The following is a 22,360-nucleotide window of genomic DNA, read 5'->3' as shown; positions in this document are numbered from 1 at the left end:
GCGCGTCACGTGTGCGGAAGTGGTGTGGTGAAGGAGCCGGCCATGGCGGACATGGACGCGTTCAGACCCAGGCCAGAGGCGCCCAATCCCCCCCCAGCGCCCCTCACCCCCACCGTCGGCGCCCCGGCGCCCGGCCGCTCCCTCAGGAGGTCAGTCAGACTGTAACCGACCCGTCACGCTGCGCGGAAACGGGCCCTTCGGCCCAACCCGTCCATGCCGACCCACCTAATCTGGTCCCGTTTCATGGGCTCACTAAAGTCTTTTAGACTTTAGTTAAACAGTGCCCTCGGCCCACCGAGACCAGCGATCACCCCGAACACTAGCACTATCCTACACACACCTGGGGACAATTTATAATTTTATTTATGTCAATTAACCTACAAACTTTCTGTATGTCTTTGGAGCGTGGGAGGAAACCAGAGCACCCGGAGAAAACCCATCGGGTCGCAGGGAGAAAGTATCGAGAACTCACAGAGAGACCAGCACCCGTAGTCCGGATCGAACCTGGGTCTCTGGCGCTGTAGGGAGCAGAATTAGGCCAGTAGGCCCGTTAAGTATACTCATCTATCTTTCCCTCTCAACTACAAGCTCTGCCTTCTCCCCGTAACCTATGACACCCGAACTAATCAAGGATCTTATCATTCTCCACTTTAAAAATACCAAAAGCCTGCACAGCAGTCTGCGGCAATGAATTCCAAAGATTCACCACCCTCTGACTAAAGACCTGCCATAACCGTCATTGATTCACCATTGAGTTACACACGTCAGACTCTGTGTTGGGACAAGCCTGATAGTTTGATCGGAACATTTAGAATCATAGTCGTACAGCATGGAATCAGGCCCTTCGGCCTACCTTGGCCATGTCAACCACAATGTCCCATCTAAACGCCCCATTTGCCTGAGTTTGGCCCATATCCCTCTAAACCTTTCAATAGACAATAGGTGCAGGAGTAGGCCATTCGGCCCTTTGAGCCAGCACCGCCATTCACCGTGATCATCCCATGACCATATCCCTTGACTCCGCTATCATTAAGAGCTCTATCTAACTTTCTCTTGAAAGCATCCAGAGAATTGGCCCCCACTGTCTTCTGAGGCAGAGAATTCCACAGATCTGGGTTAAAAGGTTTTTCCTCATCTCCATCCTACCCCTTATTCTTAAACTGTGGCCCTTGGTTCTGGACTCCCCCAACATCGGGAACATGTTTCCTGCCTCTAGCGTGTCCAATCCCTCAATAAACTTATATGTTTCAATGATATCCTTTCATCCTTCTAAATTCCAATGTATACAAGCCTAGTCGCTCCATATTTTCTTATCCATGTACCTGTCCAAGCATCTTTTAAATGCAGTTATAATACCTGCCTCAACTACCTCCTCTGGTAGCTCGTTCCGTATACCCACCACCCTCTGAGTGAAAAAGTTACCCCTCAGGTTCCTATTACATTTTTCCCCTCTCACATGAAACCTATATCTTTGTGGGCCGAAGGGCCTGTTCTTGTGCCGTTCTGTTCCATGTGGAACTGTTATTAGCAAATGGCAATTTCATTGAGGCTGTGTGTGGAAGATTTTAAATCTTCAATCCTGTTCCAGTGAAGAGCTGTGGGATGTTTGAGCTGGGGAAAACTCACAAAATTTGGCTTTTCTGCTTTCAAAAGCTGCCTGTGAGGGAGGTAATCTTCAGGAATTACATAAAGTGTAAGTAGGATGAATGCATTTTGGAAAACCTTCCTCAAATAACACGGCACGGTGGCGCAGTGTTGGAGTCGCTGCCCGACAGCACCAGTGACCCGGGTTCCTTCTCCCTGTGACTTGCGTGGGTTTTCTCCAGGGGCTCTGGTTTCCTCCCACATTCCACAGGCATACAGGTTTATAGACCAATTGGGCTTGGTAAAATTGTAAATTGTCCCCAGTGTGTGTAGGATAGCGTTATTGTGCGGGGATCGCTGGGCGGTGGGCCAAAGGGACTGTTTCCGCGCTGTATCTCTAAACTAAACTAAACAATGGCTTCAGCTCAAATGCAAATGCAGGACTGACAAAAAATGCTTCCAAGATGAAACTAGACTCCAGTTTAGTGTAATAGAGACAAAATTAATTGATTTATTTAAGAACCACTTCAATGCTGAGTCAGAAGGCTTTTATGTTAATTTCAAATAAAAGCTTTAAGAATAGGAGCCCTTGTGGTTAAAGGGATCAGGGGGTATGGAGAGAAGGCAGGTACAGGATACTGAGTTGGATGATCAGCCATGATCATATTGAATGGCGGTGCAGGCTCGAAGGGCCGAATGGCCTACTCCTGCACCTATTTTCTATGTTTCTATGAGTTTGAGTTTAGTTTATTGTCACGTGTACCGAGGTACAGTAAAGCGTAAAGTCAATACATGATAACAATCGAGCCATCTGCAGCGTACAGATACAGGATAAAGGGAATAACATGAATAACGTTATTCAAGATAAAGCCAGTAAAGTCCGATCAAAGATAGTCCGAGAGTGTTCAATGAGGTAGATAGTAGTTCAATTACCAACAGCTAGAGAGCAGTCCTGATCTACTATTTACCTCATTGGAGACCCTCGGACTATCTTTGATCGGGCTTTACTGGCTTTATCTTGCACTAAACATTATTCACGGTATTCTCTTTATCATGTACCGTCTGTACACTGTGGACGGCCCGATTGTAATTGTATCGTGTCTTTCCACTGACTGGTGAGCAAACAACAAAAGCTTTTCACTGTGACAATAAACTAATGTAAACTACCCGGTAACTAACTAAACATTGTCAATGTGATCGTCCTTGTTGAATGGGGTTCCAAGTCGAACAGAGGTGGCAACGACCTTCAGGAATTTGGGCAAGAGTTGGGGAAGTGCTTGTGACGGGGAAATGTCAAGTGGTTTGGAGTGGAATTCATTGCCACAGACAGCTGTAGAGGCCAAGTCAATGGATATTTATAAGACAGAGATTGATAGATTTTTGATTAGTACGGGTGTCAGGGGTTATGGGGAGAAGGCAGGAGAATGGGGGTTGAGAGGGAGAGATAGAACAGCAATGAATGAATGGCGGAGTAGACTTGATGGGCCGAATGGCCTAATTCTGTTGCGAGAACTTATGAACATTTATGGATCAGCCAAGATATAAAATAAATCTTATTGACTGAGCCAGAATATTTCAGCCAGTGCTCACCCAACTTTCTAACCTCAACCCTCCCCCCCCATTCCCAGCCATGCAATACCTGAAGAGGGTCTCGACCCGAAACGTCACCTATATATGTTCTCCGCAGATGCTGCCTGACCCGCTGAGTCCTATTTCAGAAGTCATCTGTTCTAATTTCTTTCCTTTTAATTCACAGAACACCTGTTGGAGCATCCAAAAGATTAAATGCAAGCTTTAAGTCACCAGTAAGTATCTCAACACCCTCTCAAATGCAGGCATGAAGTCCAGGGAAGATCTAGGGAACCAAGTTTAAAACAACAGGAGAGAATGCTGGAATTATTTAGCAGGACAGACCACATCTGGGGAGGGAACATCGAACATAGAGCAGGAACAGGCCATTTGGCCCACATTGCCCATGCAAGTTGAACTAATCTCTGCTTGCAGATGATCCATATCCTTCTATTCCCTGTGTACCTATCTGGGGCGGCACGGTGGCGCAGCGGTAGAGTTGCTGCCTTACAGTGCCAGGGACCCGGGTTCGATCCTGACTGAGGGTGCTGTCTGTACGGAGTTTGTACGTTCTCCCTGTGACCTGCGTGGGTTTTCTCTGGGTGCTCCGGTTTCCTCCCACACTCCAAAGACTTACAGATTTGCACGTTAATTGGCTTGGGAAAAATTGTAAATTGTCCCTAGCATGTAGGATAGTGCTGGTGTACGGGGTGATTGCTGTTCGGCGCGGGCTCAGTGGGCCGAAGGGCCTGTTTCTGCGACGTGTCTCTGTAAAGTCTAAAGTAAGGCAGCATCTGTGGATAAAGACAATGTTTCAGCTCTCGGACCAGCTTCGAACACTTGTCCCACTGATTCCTCTCCCACCTACAGCTACTTGCAAGCCAGCGGAACGCGGAACTCAGTGTTGTTGACCTTCAAAATGAACTCGGAGATCTGAGGAAGAAATCTGAAGATCTCGACAAACAGATTGCTGAACTGACCTCGGAGTAAGTGTATTGCTGGCCTTGAAAGTGCAAAGGTTCGACAAGATGCCTATCACCCGCCGTGGGGGGATCGCCATGAGGGGGGGGGGCGTGAGGGGATAACGAAGGAGGCCCTGGTGCGGGATAACTTTGTCAGCGCCCTTTATGTGGCAACTCGTTGCATACCTCGGGCCACATTTGACACTAAAGTATCATTTATTCATTCATTCATTCATTCATTCATTCATTCATTCATTCATTCATTCATTCATTCAAATTGTGAATGAATTAGTAGGATGAGGGGATATCTCATGGAAACCAACTGAATAGTGAAAGGCCTGGATGGAATGGATGTGGAGAGGATGCTCCCCCTAGTGGGAGAGTCTAGGACCAGAGGCCGCAGCCTCAGAATTAAAGGACGCACCTTTAGAATGGAGATGAGGATGAATTTCTTTAGCCAGAGGGTGGTGAATCTGTGGAATTCTGTGGAATGGTTTGGACACGCTAGAGGCAGGAAACATGTTCCCGATGTTCACACACACATCTATACACACTCACACATCTATACACACACACACAGATATAGTAGATAGATAGACCACACACACTAGCTGGCACTACACTATAGAGATATATATATACACACACACACATAGAGATAGTACCCACACACACACATATATATATATATACACACACACATATATACACACACACACACACACACACACACATACACACACACACACATATATATATATATACACACACACACACACACATATATATATATATACACACACACATATATATATATATACACACACATATATATATATATATACACACACATATATATTCACACACATATAATATATACACACTCATTAATTCACATAAATCAAACAAACAATAATACTGCAAAAAGACAAAATCAATGCCCTATGTAATTCGGAGTTTATTTGGAGGTTGTCGTGTGTAATGGTTTGACGGCTGTAGGGAAGAGGCTGTTCCTGAACCTGGATGTTCATGAAAATGTTCCTGAGCACATTTAAAAATCTATCTTTGGGCATCAGTGTTGTGAAACTCCTGAGCTTGTGTTGTGCAGGTGATTCTCCTGGTACTTTATTAATAAGATTATCTAAGTACAATGAAATTATTTTGATTCTTTCTTTCTTGCGTACAGTCCAGTGAGAATGCTACTGGTCTTCCTGCGTTAAGGCTCGTACAGAGATGTGACTGTGTGCATCATGCGTGTGTTTCTTTGCTTGCAGAGGGTACACTCTCGAAGAACTGAGCCAGCACATTGACCAACTACACGAGTACAATGACATCAAGGATGTGGGCCAGATATTGTTGGGAAAACTGGGTAAGAGTTGAGTTGACTCAATTCCCTTGAAAACAAGGGAGCAGACTTTAGACTGTAGAGATACAGTGCGGAAACAGGCCCTTCGGCCCACCAAGTCCATGCCGACTAGCGATAACCCTGTACAATAGCACTGTCCTACACACACTAGGGACAATTTTTCTTCAACTTACCAAAGCCAATTAACCTACAAACCTGCTGAGAAGCCTATTTGACCCTTGCATTTCACGGGGAGAACGTACAAACTCTGTACAGACAGCTCCCGTAGTCAGGATCGAACCCGGTTCTCTGGTGCTGTGAGGCAGCAACATAGGGCGCTGTCTGTGTGGAGTTTGTACGTTCTCACTGTGACCGCCCCTTGAAACGCCAGGGTTAAAGAGGTTTCTCAGCTAAGATGAAGCCGCCTCCTGACAGCATGAGGTTAATTGGTTTGTAGGTCAATTGGCTTCTGTAAATTGTCCCTAGTGTGTAGGATAGAACCAGTGTCCAACTGGTGGGCCGAAGGGCCTGTTTCCGTGCTGTATCTCTGAACTAAACTAAAAATGGCACTGAGCTCCGAGCTTTACCAAGGCAGCTCACTCCACGACAGTGATCGCTCTCTCTCTCACCCTCGGAAACATGTTCCCGATGTTGGGGGAGTCCAGAACCAGGGGCCACACACGCAGTTTAAGAATAAGGAGTAAGCCATTTAGAACGGAGACGAGGAAACACTTTTTCTCACAGAGAGTGGTGAGTCTGTGGAATTCTCTGCCTCAGAGGGCAGTGGGGGCAGGTTCTCTGGATGCTTTCAAGAGAGGGCTCTTAAAAATAGCGGAGTCAGGGGATATGGGGAGAAGACAGGAACGGGGTACTGTTTGGGGATGATCAGCCATGATCACATTGAATGGCGGTGCTGGCTCGAAGGGCCGAATGGCCTCCTCCTGCACCTATTGTCTATTGTCTCTCTGTGTTGCAGCCATGGTGAGAGGCGTCACCATCAAGGATCTCTACGATGAGGTTGGACTGGATTTGGACGACTAGACTACATCGAGGTGACCACTACTAGACCACGTGACGTGAAGCCGGAACGGAGGCACCTTGATCTCTGCTTATTGTGTTATCAGGAGAAGGGAAAAGTCAATCCTGGCCCTAAGCCGCCGAGAATATCGGGGAGGGCGGGTTTGGAACCTGGTGTGATAGCCAAAACATAGCAGAGTTTGAATGAAGGCAGATAGACACAAAAAGCTGCAGTAAAGGGCCTGCCCCACTCCGTGATTTCAAAATCCAGCGGCGACAAAAACAAAGTTGCAATACTTGAGGAAACGCCGCACGCCGCAACTCTCTCGGTGACCTGATGCCGGCAGTCGCCGAGAAAATCGCCAAGTGCGACAGGCCCTTAACGGGTCAGGCAGCATCCCTGGTGAAAAGGAATGGGTGATGTTTCGGGTCAAGACCCTATCTTTAGACCCTGAAGAAGGGTCTCGACCCGAAGCGTCACCTATTCCTTTTCCCCCAGAGATGCTGCCTGACCCGCCGAGCTACTCCAGCTTCTTGTGTCTGTCTTCGGTCTGTCTGCAGTTCGGTCCTACACAGAGTTTGGATAAAGTAGATCCAGTGGCATGCCAGTTATTGTTGATTCTTTGGAACTGTTGCAATGGCTTCCGCTGTGTTTAAACCTAGCGTTCATCTTCGACCCTCTCCCCTTGTTTAAGGAGACTGATCCATTAGTTTGCAGGGACTGATCCCTTGTTACAGGGAGCGACCCCTGTGGAACCTGCGGCCCAGATCCCCAAAGTTCAGCAGCTCTATTGCCACTTTTGAGCAGGAGTTCGAGAGCACTGCAGAATTACTTTGCGTAGAAATGACTTGTAGTTTGAGACGCCAGTTAAATTAAGTCACGTTTGTTGTCGTTGGTTTAGAAATGGGTGGGCCGGGGGGCCTGTTTCCGCTCAGTATCTCTAAACTAAACTAAACTACAAGGGCAAGGATTAAACCTGTACTTAAACCTGTGCGTAACATGGCAAGGATATCGAGTGGGGAAACTGTGACTCAATTCACGAGCAGACATTTGTATTTGTCGTTCATTGAATGCCAAGGAGCAATGTTGATCAATAAAAAGTTAATCTTGAATTTTGTTTGATTTATTGCACTAGATCTGATCCTGGATACTATTCCTCACTTGCATCTTATTGACAAGGGGCTTTGTCAGCTGAATTCCGTTGAAAAAGAGTTGACTTTTGGAAAAAGTCATACAGCCCTTAAGGAAATGAAGCCCTTCGGCCCATCTTGCCCATGCTGACCAAGCTGTCCCATCTACACTAGTCCCACCTGCCTGCGTTTGGCCCATATCCCTCTAAACAATAGACAATAGACAATAGGTACAGGAGTAGGCCATTCGGCCCTTCGAGCCAGCACCGCCATTCAATGTGATCATGGCTGATCATCCCCAATCAGTACCCCGTTCCTGCCTTCTCCCCATATCCCCTGACTCCGCTCTTTTTAAGAGCCCTATCTAGCTCTTTGAAAGCATTCAGAGAACCTGCCCCCACCGCCCTCTGAGGCAGAGAATTCCACAGATTCTCCACTCTCTGTGAGAAAGAATTATCCCATTCAACCTTTCCCCTTTCACCTTAACCCTATGTCCTCTGGTTCTTGATTCCCTTACGGGCCTGTCCCACTTGCCGATTTTTTAGGCAAGTGCCGGCGACTGCCATAGTCGTAGCAGGTCGCCGATAATCCGGCGACAATCTACATCTCCATCGCAGGTGATAGACTTCTGACCGACACCCACTATAAACCCACTGACTCCCAGGGCTATCTGGACTACACGTCTTCCCACCCTGCTTCCTGTAAGGACTCCATCCCCTACTCCCAATTCCTCCGTCTACGCCGCATCTGTTCCCAGGATGAGACATTCCACACCAGGGCATCTGAAACGTCCTCATTCTTCAGGGAACGGGGATTCCCCTTCCTCCACCATAGATGAGGCTCGCACCAGGGTCTCATCTATACCCCGTAACACTGCTCTCTCTCCCCATCCCCGCACTCGCAACAAGGGCAGAGTTCCCCTAGTCCTCACCTTTCACCCCATCAGCCGTCACATACTACAAATAATCCTCCGCCATTTCCGCCACCTCCAACGTGACCCCACCACTCGCCACATCTTCCCATCTCCCCCAATGTCAGCCTTCCGCAAAGACCGCTCCCTCCGTAACTCCCTTGTCAATTCTTCCCTTCCCTCCCGTACCGCCCCCTCCCCGGGCACTTTCCGATGCAACCGCAAGAAATGCAACACCTGTCCCTTCACCTCCCCCCTCGACTCCATTCAAGGACCCAAGCAGTCGTTCCAAGTGCGACAAAGGTTCACCTGTATCTCCTCCAACCTCATCTACTGCATCCGCTGCTCTAGATGTCAGCTGATCTACATCGGTGAGACTAAGTGGAGGTTGGGCGATCGTTTCGCCGAACACCTCCGCTCAGTCCGCAATAACCTACCTGAACTCCCGGTGGCTCAGCACTTCAACTCCCCCTCCCATTCCCAATCCGACCTCTCTGTCCTGGGTCTCCTCCATGGCCAGAGTGAGCAACACCGGAAATTGGAGGAACAGCACCTCAAATTCCGCCTGGGGAGTCTGCATCCTGCGGGCTTGAACATTGAATTCTCCCAATTTTGTTAGCCCTTGCTGTTTCCTCCCCTTCCTTAGCCCTCGGGCTGGCTCCTCCCATCCCCCCCGCCCTCGGGCTCCTCCTCCTTTTTTCCTTCCTTCTCCCCGCCACCCCCTATCAGTCTGAAGAAGGGTTTCGGCCCGAAACGTTACCCATTTTCTTCGCTCCATAGATGCTGCTGCACACGCTGAGTTTCTCCAGCATTTTTGTGTACCGACAATCTACATCATCCTGGCGACAACCTACGACAGCGCCTACGTCAGGAGGTCAAGCTACGCTCATTGGCGTCAAACCCACTGTCGCCAAAAAATGTTCAACGTGTTGAAAATTTAGCGGCGACCAGAAAGACGCTACGAAGTTTTGTGCGACTGAGGAGACGACTCCCGGCGACCGCCAGCGAACATGTGGCGGCAAACTAGTCACCTTAAGAATCGTCTAAGTGGGACAGGCCCATTAGTCTGCATAAAAGATTTGAATATTTTTAATAAGGAAACAGAAACATAGAAATTAGGTGCAGGAGTAGGCCATTCGGCCCTTCGAGCCTGCACCGCCATTCAATATGATCATGGCTGATCATCCAACTCAGTATCCCGTACCTGCCTTCTCTCCATACCCTCTGATCCCCTTAGCCACAAGGGCCACATCTAACTCCCTCTTAAATATAGCCAATGAACTGGCCTCGACTACCCTCTGTGGCAGAGAGTTCCAGAGATTCACCACTCTCTGTGTGAAAAAAGTTCTTCTCATCTCGGTTTTAAAGGATTTCCCCCTTATCCTTAAGCTGTGACCCCTTGTCCTGGACTTCCCCAACATCGGGAGCAACCTTCCTGCATCTAGCCTGTCCAACCCCTTAAGAATTTTGTAAGTTTCTATAAGATCCCCTCTCAATCTCCTACATTCTAGAGAGTATAAACCAAGTCTATCCAGTCTTTCTTCATAAGACAGTCCTGACATCCCAGGAATCAGTCTGGTGAACCTTCTCTGCACTCCCTCTATGGCAATAATGTCCTTCCTCAGATTTGGAGACCAAAACTGTACGCAATACTCCAGGTGTGGTCTCACCAAGACCCTGTACAACTGCAGTAGAACCTCCCTGCTCCTATACTCAAATCCTTTTGCTATGAAAGCTAACATACCATTCGCTTTCTTCACTGCCTGCTGCACCTGCATGCCCACTTTCAATGACTGGTGTACCATGACACCCAGGTCTCGCTGCATCTCCCCTTTTCCTAGTCGGCTACCATTTAGATAATAGTCTGCTTTCCTGTTTTTGACACCAAAATGGATAACCTCACATTTATCCACATTATACTGCATCTGCCAAACATTTGCCCACTCACCCAGCCTATCCAAGTCACCTTGCAGTCTCCTAGCATCCTCCTCACAGCTAACACTGCCCCCCAGCTTAGTGTCATCTGCAAACTTGGAGATATTGCCTTCAATTCCCTCATCCAGATCATTAATATATATTGTAAATAGTTGGGGTCCCAGCACTGAGCCTTGCGGTACCCCACTAGTCACTGCCTGCCATTGTGAAAAGGACCCGTTTACTCCTACTCTTTGCTTCCTGTTTGCCAGCCAGTTCTCTATCCACATCAATACTGAACCCCCAATGCCGTGTGCTTTAAGTTTGTAAACTAATCTCTTATGTGGGACCTTGTCGAAAGCCTTCTGGAAGTCCAGATACACCACATCCACTGGTTCTCCCCTATCCACGCTACTAGTTACATCCTCGAAAAATTCTATAAGATTCGTCAGACATGATTTACCTTTTGTAAATCCATGCTGACTTTGTCCAATGATTTCACCACTTTCCAAATGTGCTGCTATCCCATCTTTAATAACTGACTCTAGTAGTTTCCCCACTACCGATGTTAGACTAACTGGTCTGTAATTCCCCGTTTTCTCTCTCCCTCCCTTCTTAAAAAGTGGGGGTACGTTTGCTACCCGCCAATCCTCAGGAACTACTCCAGAATCTAAAGAGTTTTGAAAGATTATTACTAATGCATCCACTATTTCTGGAGCTACTTCCTTAAGTACTCTGGGATGCAGCCTATCTGGCCCTGGGGATTTATCGGCCTTTAATCCATTTAATTTACCCAACACCACTTCCCGGCTAACCTGGATTTCACTCAATTCCTCCAACTCCTTTGACCCGCGGTCCCCTGCTATTTCCGGCAGATTATTTATGTCTTCCTTAGTGAAGACGGAACCAAAGTAGTTATTCAATTGGTCCGCCATATCCTTGTTCCCCATGATCAACTCACCTGTTTCTGACTGCAAGGGACCTACATTTGTTTTAACTAATCTCTTTCTTTTCACATATCTATAAAAACTTTTGCAGTCAGTTTTTATGTTCCCTGCCAGTTTTCTTTCATAATCTATTTTTCCTTTCCTAATTAAGCCCTTTGTCCTCCTCTGCTGGTCTCTGAATTTCTCCCAGTCCTCCGGTATGCTGCTTTTTCTGGCTAATTTGTACGCATCATCCTTCGCTTTGATACTATCCCTGATTTCCCTTGTTATCCACGGATGCACTACCTTCCCTGATTTATTCTTTTGCCAAACTGGGATGAACAATTTTTGTAGTTCATCCATGCAGTCTTTAAACAACACCCCACATCTTTTCCCACATCAAAAAGGAATGGAAGTTGAACTTTCACCGGAAAAATACACCGTGCTGGAGGAACTCAGGGGTCAGACAGGGGTCAGACAGCATCTCTGGAGAACACGACTAGGCATTTGGGTCGAAACCATTAAACAGCAATTTGCCAACTCATTCTTGCCAGAAGGAATCAGCCTACGTGAAGAAGGGGCTCGACTAGATTAGCATCTGCCTTTCTACAGATTTCTCCAGAGATGCCACCTGATCCGATGAGATACTCCGGCGATTTTGTGTCTGTCACCTTACCAATGTTTGTCATTCTGTGGCCAACAAACTGAATTAAAACAGGTCACTTTCATTGGTAGACAAAAGTGCTGGAGAAACTCAGCGGGTGCAGCAGCATCTATGGAGCGAAGGAAATAGGCAACGTTTCGGGCTGAAACCCTTCTTCAGACTGATGTAGGGTGGGGGGGTGGGGGTGTGGAGAAGAAAGGAGAAAGGTAGAGGAGGAGCCAGAGGGTTGAGGGAGAGCTGAGAAAGGGAGGAGACAGCAAGGGCTACCGGAAATTGGAGGTCAATGTTTATGCCGCTAGGGTGCAGACTGCCCAAGCGGAATATGAGGTGCTGCTCCTCCAATTTCCGGTGGTGCTCACTCTGGCCATGGAGGAGGCCCAGGACAGAGAGGTCCGATTCGGAATGGGAGGGGAAGTTGAAGTGCTGAGCCACAGGGAGATTTCATAAATGATAGGAGCAGAATGAGGTCATTCGGCCCCTCACGTCTACGCCATTCAATCATGGCTGATCTATCTCTTCCCTCCAAACCCCAGTCTCCAGCCTTCTCCCCATAACCCCTGACACCCGTACTAATTCTTATTAAAAAGATTTAAATCGTTTACCCTGGTCTGCCAACCAGTTTGCCCCAGAGTAGGGGATTGAAGAACTGGAGGACATAGGTTTAAGGTGAGAGGGGAAAGATTTAATAAGAATCTGAGGAGCATCTTTGTCACGCAGAGTGTGGTGGCTTTCTGGAACGAGCCGACAGGAGTGTGCAAAATTAGAGCACATGGTATTGGGGGTAGGGTATTGACATGGATAGAGAACTGGTTGGCCGACAGGAAGCAAAGAGTAGGAATTAACGGGTCCTTTTCAGAATGGCAGGCAGTGACTAGTGGGGTACCACAAGGCTCGGTGCTGGGACCCCACATTTACAATATATATTAACGATTTAGACGAGGGAATTAAATGTAACATCCCCAAGTTTGCGGATGACACAGAGCTGGGTGGCAGTGTGAGCTGCGAGGAGGATGCTAAGAGGCTGCAGGGTGACTTGGATAGGTTGGGTGAGTGGGCAGATGCATGGCAGATGCAGTATAATGTGGATAAATGTGAAGTTATCCACTTTGGTGGCAAGAACAGGAAGGCAGATTATGATCTGAATGGTGCCAGATTAGGATAAGGGGAGGTGCAACGAGTCCTGGGTGTGCTTGTACATCAGTCACTGTAAGTAAGCATGCAGGTACAGCAGGCAGTGAAGAAAGCTAATGGCATGTTGGCCTTCATTGCGAGAGGATTTGAGTTTAGGAGCAAGGAGGTCCTACTGCAGTTGTACAGGGCCCCGGTGAGACCGCACCTGGATTACTGTGTGCAATTTTGGTCTCCTAATATGAGGAAGGCCATTATTGCTATTGAGGGAGTGCAGCGTAGATTCACCAGGTTAATTCCCGGGATGGTGGGATTGACATATGATGAAAGAATGGGTCAACTGGGCTTGTATTCACTGGAATTTAGAAGGATGAAAGGGAATCTTATAGAAACATATAAAATTCTTAAAGGTTGGACAGGGTAGATGCAGGAAACATGTTCACGATGTTGGGGGGGGGGGGTCCAGAACCAGGGGTCACAGTTTAAGAATAAGGGGTACGCCATTTAGGACTGAGACGAGGAAAAGCTTTTTCACCAAGAGAGTTGTGAGTCTGTGGAATTCTCTGCCACAGAAGGCAGTGGAGGCCAATTCACTGGATGTTTTCAAGAGAGAGTTAGATTTAGCTCTTCGGGCTAACGGAATCAAGGGATATGGGGAGAAGGCAGGAACGGGGTACTGATTGTGGATGATCGGCCGTGATCATATTGAATGGCGGTGCTGGCTCGAAGGGCCGAATGGCCTACTCCTGCTGGAAGACAGAGGGAAAGAAGGCTAGGTGTGAATATCAGTTGACCCGTTACTGATTTAACCCCTCTGTGAACATGACTAGGAGCCGAAGATCCCGGAGAAAACCCACGTGGTCACGGGGAGAACGTACAAACTCAGTACAGACAGCACCCATGGTCAGGATCGAACCGGTGTCTCTGGCGCTGTGAGGCAGTAACTCTACAGCTGTGCAACGTGAATATATATGTCATAATGAAAGAAATAAATGGTTAATATTGCATAAAGCAAGTAATGGTGTCTGGGAGTATAGATATATAGTGTATTATTAGATTGTGGATCGATACACCATTCAATCTGTGTCCCCCCCCCCCCCCTGTGTGACCTTTTGGAGTGTGTCTGCTTGCACAAGGCTGAAGGGCTTGACCAGGCAGAGACAGGGATTGAACCTGCGTATAGGGGAATTTGCTGTTCATTCTAAAAAGAAAGTTTAGTTGGTCTAGTGCTTGAGTCAGTGTTTTTTACTGAACTAGACTGGGGGGGGGGTTAAGCTTTAGAAGAACGTATTTACAGGACTAGTGTAGATGGCGTGGGCAAGGTGGGGAGGAGACGCCTGTTTCCACGATGTATCACGCTATAACTCTTGAACTGGGGGTATAGCTCAGTGGTAGAGCATTTGACTGCAGATCAAGAGGTCCCCAGTTCAACTCTGGGTGCCCCCTCATCAATATTTCAGTCATTGAAAATTTCTTTCTAGTCCCAATCTGTGATTGATTATAGGGGTGGTGCAGCAGTGGGGTTGCTGCCTTACAGCGAGTGCCAGAATCCTGGGTTCGATCCTGACTACAGACAAAGTTTGTACGTTCTCCCTGTGACCACGTGGGTTTTCTCTGGCTGCTCCGGTTTCCTCCCACACTCCAAAGACGTACAGGTTTGCAGATTATTTTTCCATAACTGGTCTGAAGAAGGGTCTCGACACAAAACGTCACCCATTCCTTCGCTCCAAAGATGCTGCCTGTCCCGCGGAGTTACTCGAGCATTTTGTGTCTATCTTCAGTTTAAACCAGTTTCTTCCTACACAGGTTTATAGGTTAACCTCTCTGTCCTGGGTCTCCTCCATGGCCAGAGTGAGCAACACCAGAAATTGGAGGAACAGCACCTCATATTCCGCTTGGGTAGTCTGCATCCTGGGGGCATGAACATTGAATTCTCCCAATTTTGTTAGCCCTTGCTGTCTCCTCCCCTTCCTCAGCCCTCGGGCTCCTCCTCCTCCCTTTTCCTTTCTTCTCCCCCCCACCCCCGTGAGTCTGAAGAAGGGTTTTGGCCCGAAACGTTGCCTATTTCCTTCGCTCCATAGATGCTGCTGCACCCGCTGAGTTTCTCCAGCATTTTTGTCTACCTGCTATAGGTTAATTGCCTTGTGGCAAAGTGTGTAAATAGTCCCTGATGTGTAAGATAGTGTTAGTGTGCAGGGTGAGAGGCGTGACCTCGGTGGGCCGAAGGGCCTGTTTCCGTGCTATATCTCTAAACTAAACTAAACATATTATGTTTCAGAATGGAACAAGAATATCAGACCAATTTGAAAGAGAAAAATATATCGATTTCACATCCACCCAACCCATTGTATTCTGACGAGATACGTCACCAGTCTTACAATCACATTCTATTGGAAACATAGAAACAGAAAATAGGTGCAGGAGTAGGCCATTCGGCCCTTCGAGCCTGCACCGCCATTCAATATGATCATCCAACTCAGTATCCTGTACCTGCCTTCTCTCCATACCCCCTGATCCCTTTAGCCACAAGGGCCACATCTAACTCCCTCTTAAATATAGCCAATGAACTGGCCTCAACTACCCTCTGTGGCAGAGAATTCCCGAGACTCACCACTCTCTGTGTGAAAAATGTTTTTCTCCGGCTTCAGTGAAAGACAGGGACATTCTAGAATTGATCATTATTTTAACCTGACATCTATCTCACTGGTCATGGTAAAAAAGTTAGATTTTAGCTGAACTGCTTTAAAAATACTTGTTGTTCGAGGACTAAAGTGTCGACGCAAACTATTACTGATTATTATAATCACAATTTGGGAATAGAAATAATTTTGAGTAACATTAAATATTGATGAGGGGGCACCCAGATTTGAACTGGGGACCTCTTGATCTGCAGTCAAATGCTCTACCACTGAGCTATACCCCCCATACAAAATATTGGTGAATGGGATCAGTGCAGTGGCTTCTTTTTAACCGGTGTGGGTGAATGGTGTTCAATGGACCTGTTTCTGTGCTGAATGACTGTGATACTAATATTCCGCCTGGGTTGCTTGCGTCCGGATGGCATGAACGTTGAATTCTCCCAGTTTTGCTAGCCCTTGCTGTCTCCTCCCCCTCCTTAACGCTCGAGCTGTCTCCTCCCATCCCCCCGTCCTCGGGCTCCTCCTCCTCCCTTTTTCCTTCCTTCTCCCCCCCACCCCCCATCAGTCTGAAGAAGGGTTTCGGCCCGAAACGTTGCCTATTTCCTTCGCTCCATAGATGCTGCTGCACCCGCTGAGTTTCTCCAGCATTTTTGTGTACCTTCGATCTTCCAGCATCTGCAGTTCCTTCTTGAACACAAGACTGTGATACTAATAATCCTTTCGCTAACTCGTAAATTAGCAACATTCTTTGTGATCACCATTCATAGTTTAGCGCAGTGTATTGTCACGTGTACCGAGGTACAGTGATAAGATGTTCTTGTTGCGTGCTATCTGGTCGGTGGAAAGACCATATGTGATTACAATCTAGTGTCCACGGTGTACAGATACAGGATAAAGGGAATAATATTTAGTGCAAGATAAAGTCCAGTAAAGTCAATAGACAATAGACAATAGACAATAGATGCAGGAGTAGGACATTCAATGCTGTGACCCGGGAGCTCACGGGTCCCCGGTGGGAGACTGCTTTGCGGGGCACTGGCAACGGCGACTTCTCCCGCCCGAATTGCGGGGTTGAGAGTGACCTGGAGCGGGGCCTTACATCGCCCAGCGCGCCTTAAACAGCCGCGGGACTTTTCTAGCGCCCGCCGGGGGCTCCAACATCGGGACCTGGAGCAGGGCCTTACATCCCCCGGCACGGCTTAAACAGCTGCGGGACTTTGCTAGCGCCCGCCGGGGGCTCCAACATCGGGACCTGGAGCAGGGCCTTACATCGCCCGGCGCGGCTTTAAATGGCCGTGGGACTTGCTAGCGCCCGCCGGGGGCTTTGACTTTGACATCGGGAGAGGAATGGAGAGCAGGGGAGAGACAAGACTTTGCCTTCCATCACAGTGAGGAGGGGATTCACTGTGATGGATGTTTGTGTAAATTGTGTTGGTGTGTGTCTTGGTTCTTTTCTTGTACGGCTGCAGAAACCAAATTTCACATGAGGTTCAAACGACAAATAAACGGCATTGTATTGTGATCATGGCTGATCATCCCCAATCAGTACCCCGTTCCTGCCTTCTCCCCATATCCCCTGACTCCGCTATCTTTAAGAGCCCTATCTAGCTCTCTCTTGAAAGCATCCAGAGAACCTGCCTCCACCGCCCTCTGAGGCAGAGAATTCCACAGACTCACCACTCTCTGTGAGGAAAAGTGTTTCCTCGGCTCCATTCTAAAAGGCTTACTCCTTATTCTTAAACTGTGGCCCCTGGTTCTGGACTCCCCCAAGATCGGGAACATGTTTCCTGCCTCTAGCGGGTCCAAGCCCTTAACAATCTTATTTAAAGTCCGATTTAAGATAGTCTGAGATAGAGTCTCCAGTGAGATAGATGGGAGGTCAAAATAAGGATCAATTCTGGAATGTTCCTGCCTTTCATCGAGGCCAGGTTTATCCAAAAGGATGTGATTGTAAGACTGTTAAAGAAAGAACTGCAGATGCTGGAAAAATGGAAGGTAGACACAGATGCAAGAGAAAGGTGATGTATCTCGTCCAAATGCAATGGAATGGGTGGATGAGGAATTGATGTATCTTCTGGCTGAGGTGTCTAAGGTCATAAGGAATAGGAGAAGAATTGGGCCATTCGGCCCATCAAGTCTACTCCGCCATTCAATCCTGGCTGAACTATCTCTCCCTCCTAACCCCATTCTCCTGCCTTCTCCCCATAACCTCTGACACCCGTACTAATCAAGAATTTTACTATCTCTGCCTTAGAAATATCCACTGACTTGGCCTCCACAGCCTTCTGTGGCAAATAATTCCACAGATTCACCGCCCTCTGACTAAATAAATTTCTCCTCATCTCCTTCCTAAAAGAAAGTCTAGATTTGGGGTTCAAACTTTCAAAAAATAAGGAGCGGGTGATTCAGGACAGAGATGAGACGTTTCTTCATCCAGAGGGCGATAGTTCTTTGGAGCGCTCTACAGTAGAGAGCTGTGGAGGCACAGCCCACAAACCTGTGTAGAAGTTTGGTCCCTTTATCTAAGCTAGAATATGCCAGCATCGGAGGCAGTCATGGAATCATAGAGTCATACAGCGTGGAAACAGGCCCTTCGGCCCAACTTGCCCACACTATTCCCACCTGCCTGCATTTGGCCCATATCCCTCCAAACCTGTCCTAACACAAACCTAACACAAGGCTCTCAATGACTATACTCTGGCTCCGATTTCAACTCAGTTTCTCAATACTTTGAGTGTGTCTACGCCTTGTGGGATGCTGCAAGCTGCTGGGTAATGAAAGATGATACAAAGTGCTGGAGTAACTCAGCGGATCCGGCAACATCTCCGGAGAACATGGATAGGCGACGTTTTGGATCGGGACCCTTCTTTCAGACTGATTGTGGAAGGGGGGGGGGGGGGGGGGGGGGGGGGGAGAGGAGTCAAACAAAACCTGGCAACTGATAGGTGAGGGGGGTCTCTTGATAGGTAGTAGCAAGGAATTGCAGATGCCAGTTTATACCAAAGATAGATGCAAAGTGCTGGAGTATTCAGTGGGTTCAGGCAGCATCTCCGGAGAAAAAGGATAGGCAGATGATTAGACAAAGGGTAGAGGGGAAAGGTATGTGAGAAAGATAGAAATTGTGCGAATTATGAAGCCAGAGGAAGGAATATAGGTGAAAGTAGAAATGGGTGGGACAAATAAAGAAACATAAAAACATAGAAAATAGGTGCAGGAGTAGGCCATTCGGCCCCTCGAGCCAGCACCGCCATTCAATATGATCATGGCTGATCATCCAAATTCAGTACCCCATTTCTGCTTTCTCCCCATATCCCTTGATTCCGTTAGCCCTAACAGCTCTATCTAACTCTCTCTTGAAAACATCCAGCAAATTGGCCTCCGCTGCCTTCTGTGGCAGAGAATTCCACAGATTCACAACTCTCTGGGTGAAAAAGTTTTTCCTCATCTCAGTCCTAAATTGCTTACCCCTTATTCGTAAACTATGACCCCTGGTTCTGGACTTCCCCCAACATGGGGGACATTTTTTGTGCATCTAGCCTGTCCAATTCCTTAAGAATTTTATATGTTTCTATGAGATCCCCAGCTTGTTGTGTCTTATCTTCGTACTGAAGGACTTAATGGCCTTCTGCTCCATAACAAAGTGCCTAGAAGTTAGGTTATCCCCTCTATTACCACATGGGGGTATAGCTCAGTGGTAGAGCATTTGACTGCAGATCAAGAGGTCCCCAGTTCAAATCTGGATGCCCCCTTTTTAGGGTGATGCAGTTTGTAGAGAAAATGCCAGTGTCTGTTTGAATGTTCTCCCTGTAACCCACACTTTCCCCCGGGTTATACTCCCACGTCCCAAAGGGATTATAGATTAATTGGCCTATGTAAATGTCTCCTAATGCGTGGATGAGATAAAATAGAACAAGTGTGAACGGGTCAGCATGGATTCTGTGGGCCGAAGGGCCTGTTTCCATGCTGTATGTCTAAAACTAAAACTCATGCAACCTTAACTACCTTTATACTTGATTACAGATGAAAATTTGTGCGAATGGAGAGAAAGCAGGTACGGGATACTGAGTTGGATGATCAGCCATGATCATATTGAATGGCGGTGCAGGCTCGAAGGGCCGAATGGCCTACTCCTGCACCTATTTTCTATGTTTCTATGTTTCTATAAAGGAGAGTGATTGAGTCGGGAAGGGTCAGAGTTTGCATCACAGAAGATGAGGTCCAGACTGTTCAAGGTCCAGCCATCATCGTTGGGACAAAGGAAGTGAAAACTGCTGGAGTGCAGGAGGATGAGGGGTGATCTTGTAGAGGTGTACAAAATCATCAGAGGAATAGATCGGGTAGATGCACAGAGTCTCTTGCCCAGAGTAGGGGAATCAAGGACCAGCGGTCAGAGGTTTAAGGCGAATGGACCCAATTACTAGAATAAGAATATTTTTATAATTCTTATTTTAGTTTGTCATGAAACGAGGAACATTTTCCACCTTTTGCTTTTAGTTTAGTTTAGAGATACAGCATGGAAACAGGCCCTTCGGCCCACCGGGTCCACACCGACCAGCGATCCCCGCACACTAACACTATCCTACACACACTAGGGACAATTTTACATTTACACCAAGCCAATTAACCTACAAACCTGCACGTCTTTGGCGTGTGGGAGGAAACCGAAGATCTCGGAGAAAACCCATTCAGGTCACGGGGAGAACGTGCAAACTCCGTACAGACAGCACCCGTGGTCGGGGATCGAACCCGGGTCTCTGGCGCTGTAAGGCAGCAGCTCTACCGCTGCGCCACCGTGCCGGCTACTACAGTCCTCATTTGCAACTAATGTTTAACCTATTCCCACTTCCTAATTATTAACACTCCTAAACACTTGAGCCCACAACCTGATTCAATTCCGGAGGAAATCCGGGAATGGGAATGGGAATGGGAATGGGAATTACTGTTTGCTTTCCTTCCGCACACTGCTTCCAAAGAACCAATTTGAACAGGTACAAGGTGGGGATGTGAACAAATACTCTAAAGAAGCAAAACATCCTCCGTGAGGAAAGACATTCTTGCCATAGAGGGAGTACAGAGAAGGTTCACCAGACTGATTCTTGGGATGGCAGGACTTTCATATGAAGAAAGACTGGATAGACTCGGCTTGTACTCGCTAGAATTTAGAAGATTGAGGGGGATCTTATAGAAACTTACAAAATTCTTAAGGGGTTGGACAGGCTAGATGCAGGAAGATTGTTCCCTATGTTGGGGAAGTCCAGAACAAGGGGTCACAGTTTAAGGATAAAGGGGAAATCTTTTGGGACTGAGATGAGAAAAACATTTTTTACACAGAGAGTGGTGAATCTCCGCAGTTGAGGCCAGTTCATTGGCTATATTTAAGAGGGAGTTAGATGTGGCCCTTGTGGCTAAAGGGATCTGGGGGTATGGGAGAGAAAGCAGGTACGGGATACTGAGTTGGATGATCAGCCATGATCATATTGAATGGCGGTGCAGGCTCGAAGGGCCGAATGGCCTACTCCTGCACCTATTTTCTATGTTTCTATGTTTCTATAAAGGAGAGTGATTGAGTCGGGCAGGGTCAGAGTTTGCATTACAGAAGATGAGGTCCAGACTGTTCAAGGTCCAGCCATTATCGTTGGGACAAAGGAAGTGAAAACTGCTGGAGTGCAGGAGGATGAGGGGTGATCTTGTAGAGGTGTACAAAATCATGTGAGGAATAGATTGGGTAGATGCACAGTCTCTTGCCCAGAGTAGGGGAATCAAGGACCAGCAGTCAGAGGTTTAAGGAGAGGGGAGAAAGATTTAATAGGAATCTGAGGGGTAACTTTTTAACACAAAGGGTGGTGGCTGTATGGAATGAGCTGCCAGAGGAGGTAGTTGAGGTGGGGACTATCTCAATGTTTAAGAAACACTTAGACGGGTACATGGATAGGAGAGCCTGTACATCCTGTACCCACGGTCTCCGGTTGCCTTCCACCAGAGCGAAGAATGCTGTGGTGGATGTTTGTGTTAAATTTGATTGCATATTGTGTGCTCTTTTTAAATGTATCACTGCTGGTAAATTCATTTCACTGCACCTTCAGGTGCATGTGACGTATAAAATTGACTGACTTTGAGGCTTAGAGGGATATGGACCAAACGCAGGCAGGTGGGACTAGTGTCGATGGGACATGTTGGTTGGCATTGGGCAAGTTGAACCAAGGGCCTGTTTCAATGCTGTAAGAATCTATGTCTCTAATCAATCTCTAGTGGGGATTTATAGCTCAGTGGTAGAGTATTTGACTGCAGATCAGGAGGTCCCTAGTTCAAATCCAGGTTACTCCTCAAATTACCTCTTTTAATATCTCAAATGAATGTATAAACACTGAGAATGTCATAACAACTTTTTAAATTGTTAAGGGCTTGGACACGCTAGAGGCAGGAAACATGTTCCCGACGTTGGGGGAGTCCAGAACCAGGGGCCACGCAGTTTAAGAATAAGGAGTAAGCCATTTAGAACGGAGACGAGAAAACACTTTTTCTCACAGAGAGTGGTGAGTCTGTGGAATTCTCTGCCTCAGAGGGCGGTGGA

General features: G+C 47.4%; 1 protein-coding gene and 4 non-coding genes across 5 annotated transcripts; 4 read left to right on the top strand and 1 right to left on the bottom strand.

Annotated features, from left to right (window-relative positions):
• On the top strand, positions 1–7,590 carry swi5 (SWI5 homologous recombination repair protein). The gene is made up of 5 exons (XM_033034876.1): positions 1–149; positions 3,341–3,389; positions 4,024–4,139; positions 5,390–5,484; positions 6,437–7,590. Exons 1-5 carry the CDS (start codon positions 43–45, stop codon positions 6,499–6,501), a joined length of 432 nt encoding a protein of 143 aa, XP_032890767.1. The 5' UTR covers positions 1–42; the 3' UTR covers positions 6,502–7,590.
• Positions 7,591–14,524: 6,934 nt separating this feature from the next.
• trnac-gca lies at positions 14,525–14,596 on the top strand. Its single transcript has one exon. It is a non-coding gene; the product is annotated as a tRNA-Cys (tRNA).
• Positions 14,597–16,001: 1,405 nt separating this feature from the next.
• Positions 16,002–16,073, bottom strand: trnac-gca. Its single transcript has one exon. It is a non-coding gene; the product is annotated as a tRNA-Cys (tRNA).
• Positions 16,074–19,466: 3,393 nt separating this feature from the next.
• trnac-gca lies at positions 19,467–19,538 on the top strand. Its single transcript has one exon. It is a non-coding gene; the product is annotated as a tRNA-Cys (tRNA).
• Positions 19,539–22,041: 2,503 nt separating this feature from the next.
• Positions 22,042–22,113, top strand: trnac-gca. Its single transcript has one exon. It is a non-coding gene; the product is annotated as a tRNA-Cys (tRNA).
• The last annotated feature ends 247 nt before the right edge of the window (positions 22,114–22,360 follow it).

Source organism: Amblyraja radiata, chromosome 16 (genome assembly GCF_010909765.2).
Source record: "Amblyraja radiata isolate CabotCenter1 chromosome 16, sAmbRad1.1.pri, whole genome shotgun sequence".
Classification (NCBI taxonomy): Eukaryota; Metazoa; Chordata; class Chondrichthyes; order Rajiformes; family Rajidae; genus Amblyraja; species Amblyraja radiata.
The sequence above is the reverse complement of the archived record's forward strand: the minus strand, read 5'-3'. Positions and strand labels throughout refer to the sequence as shown.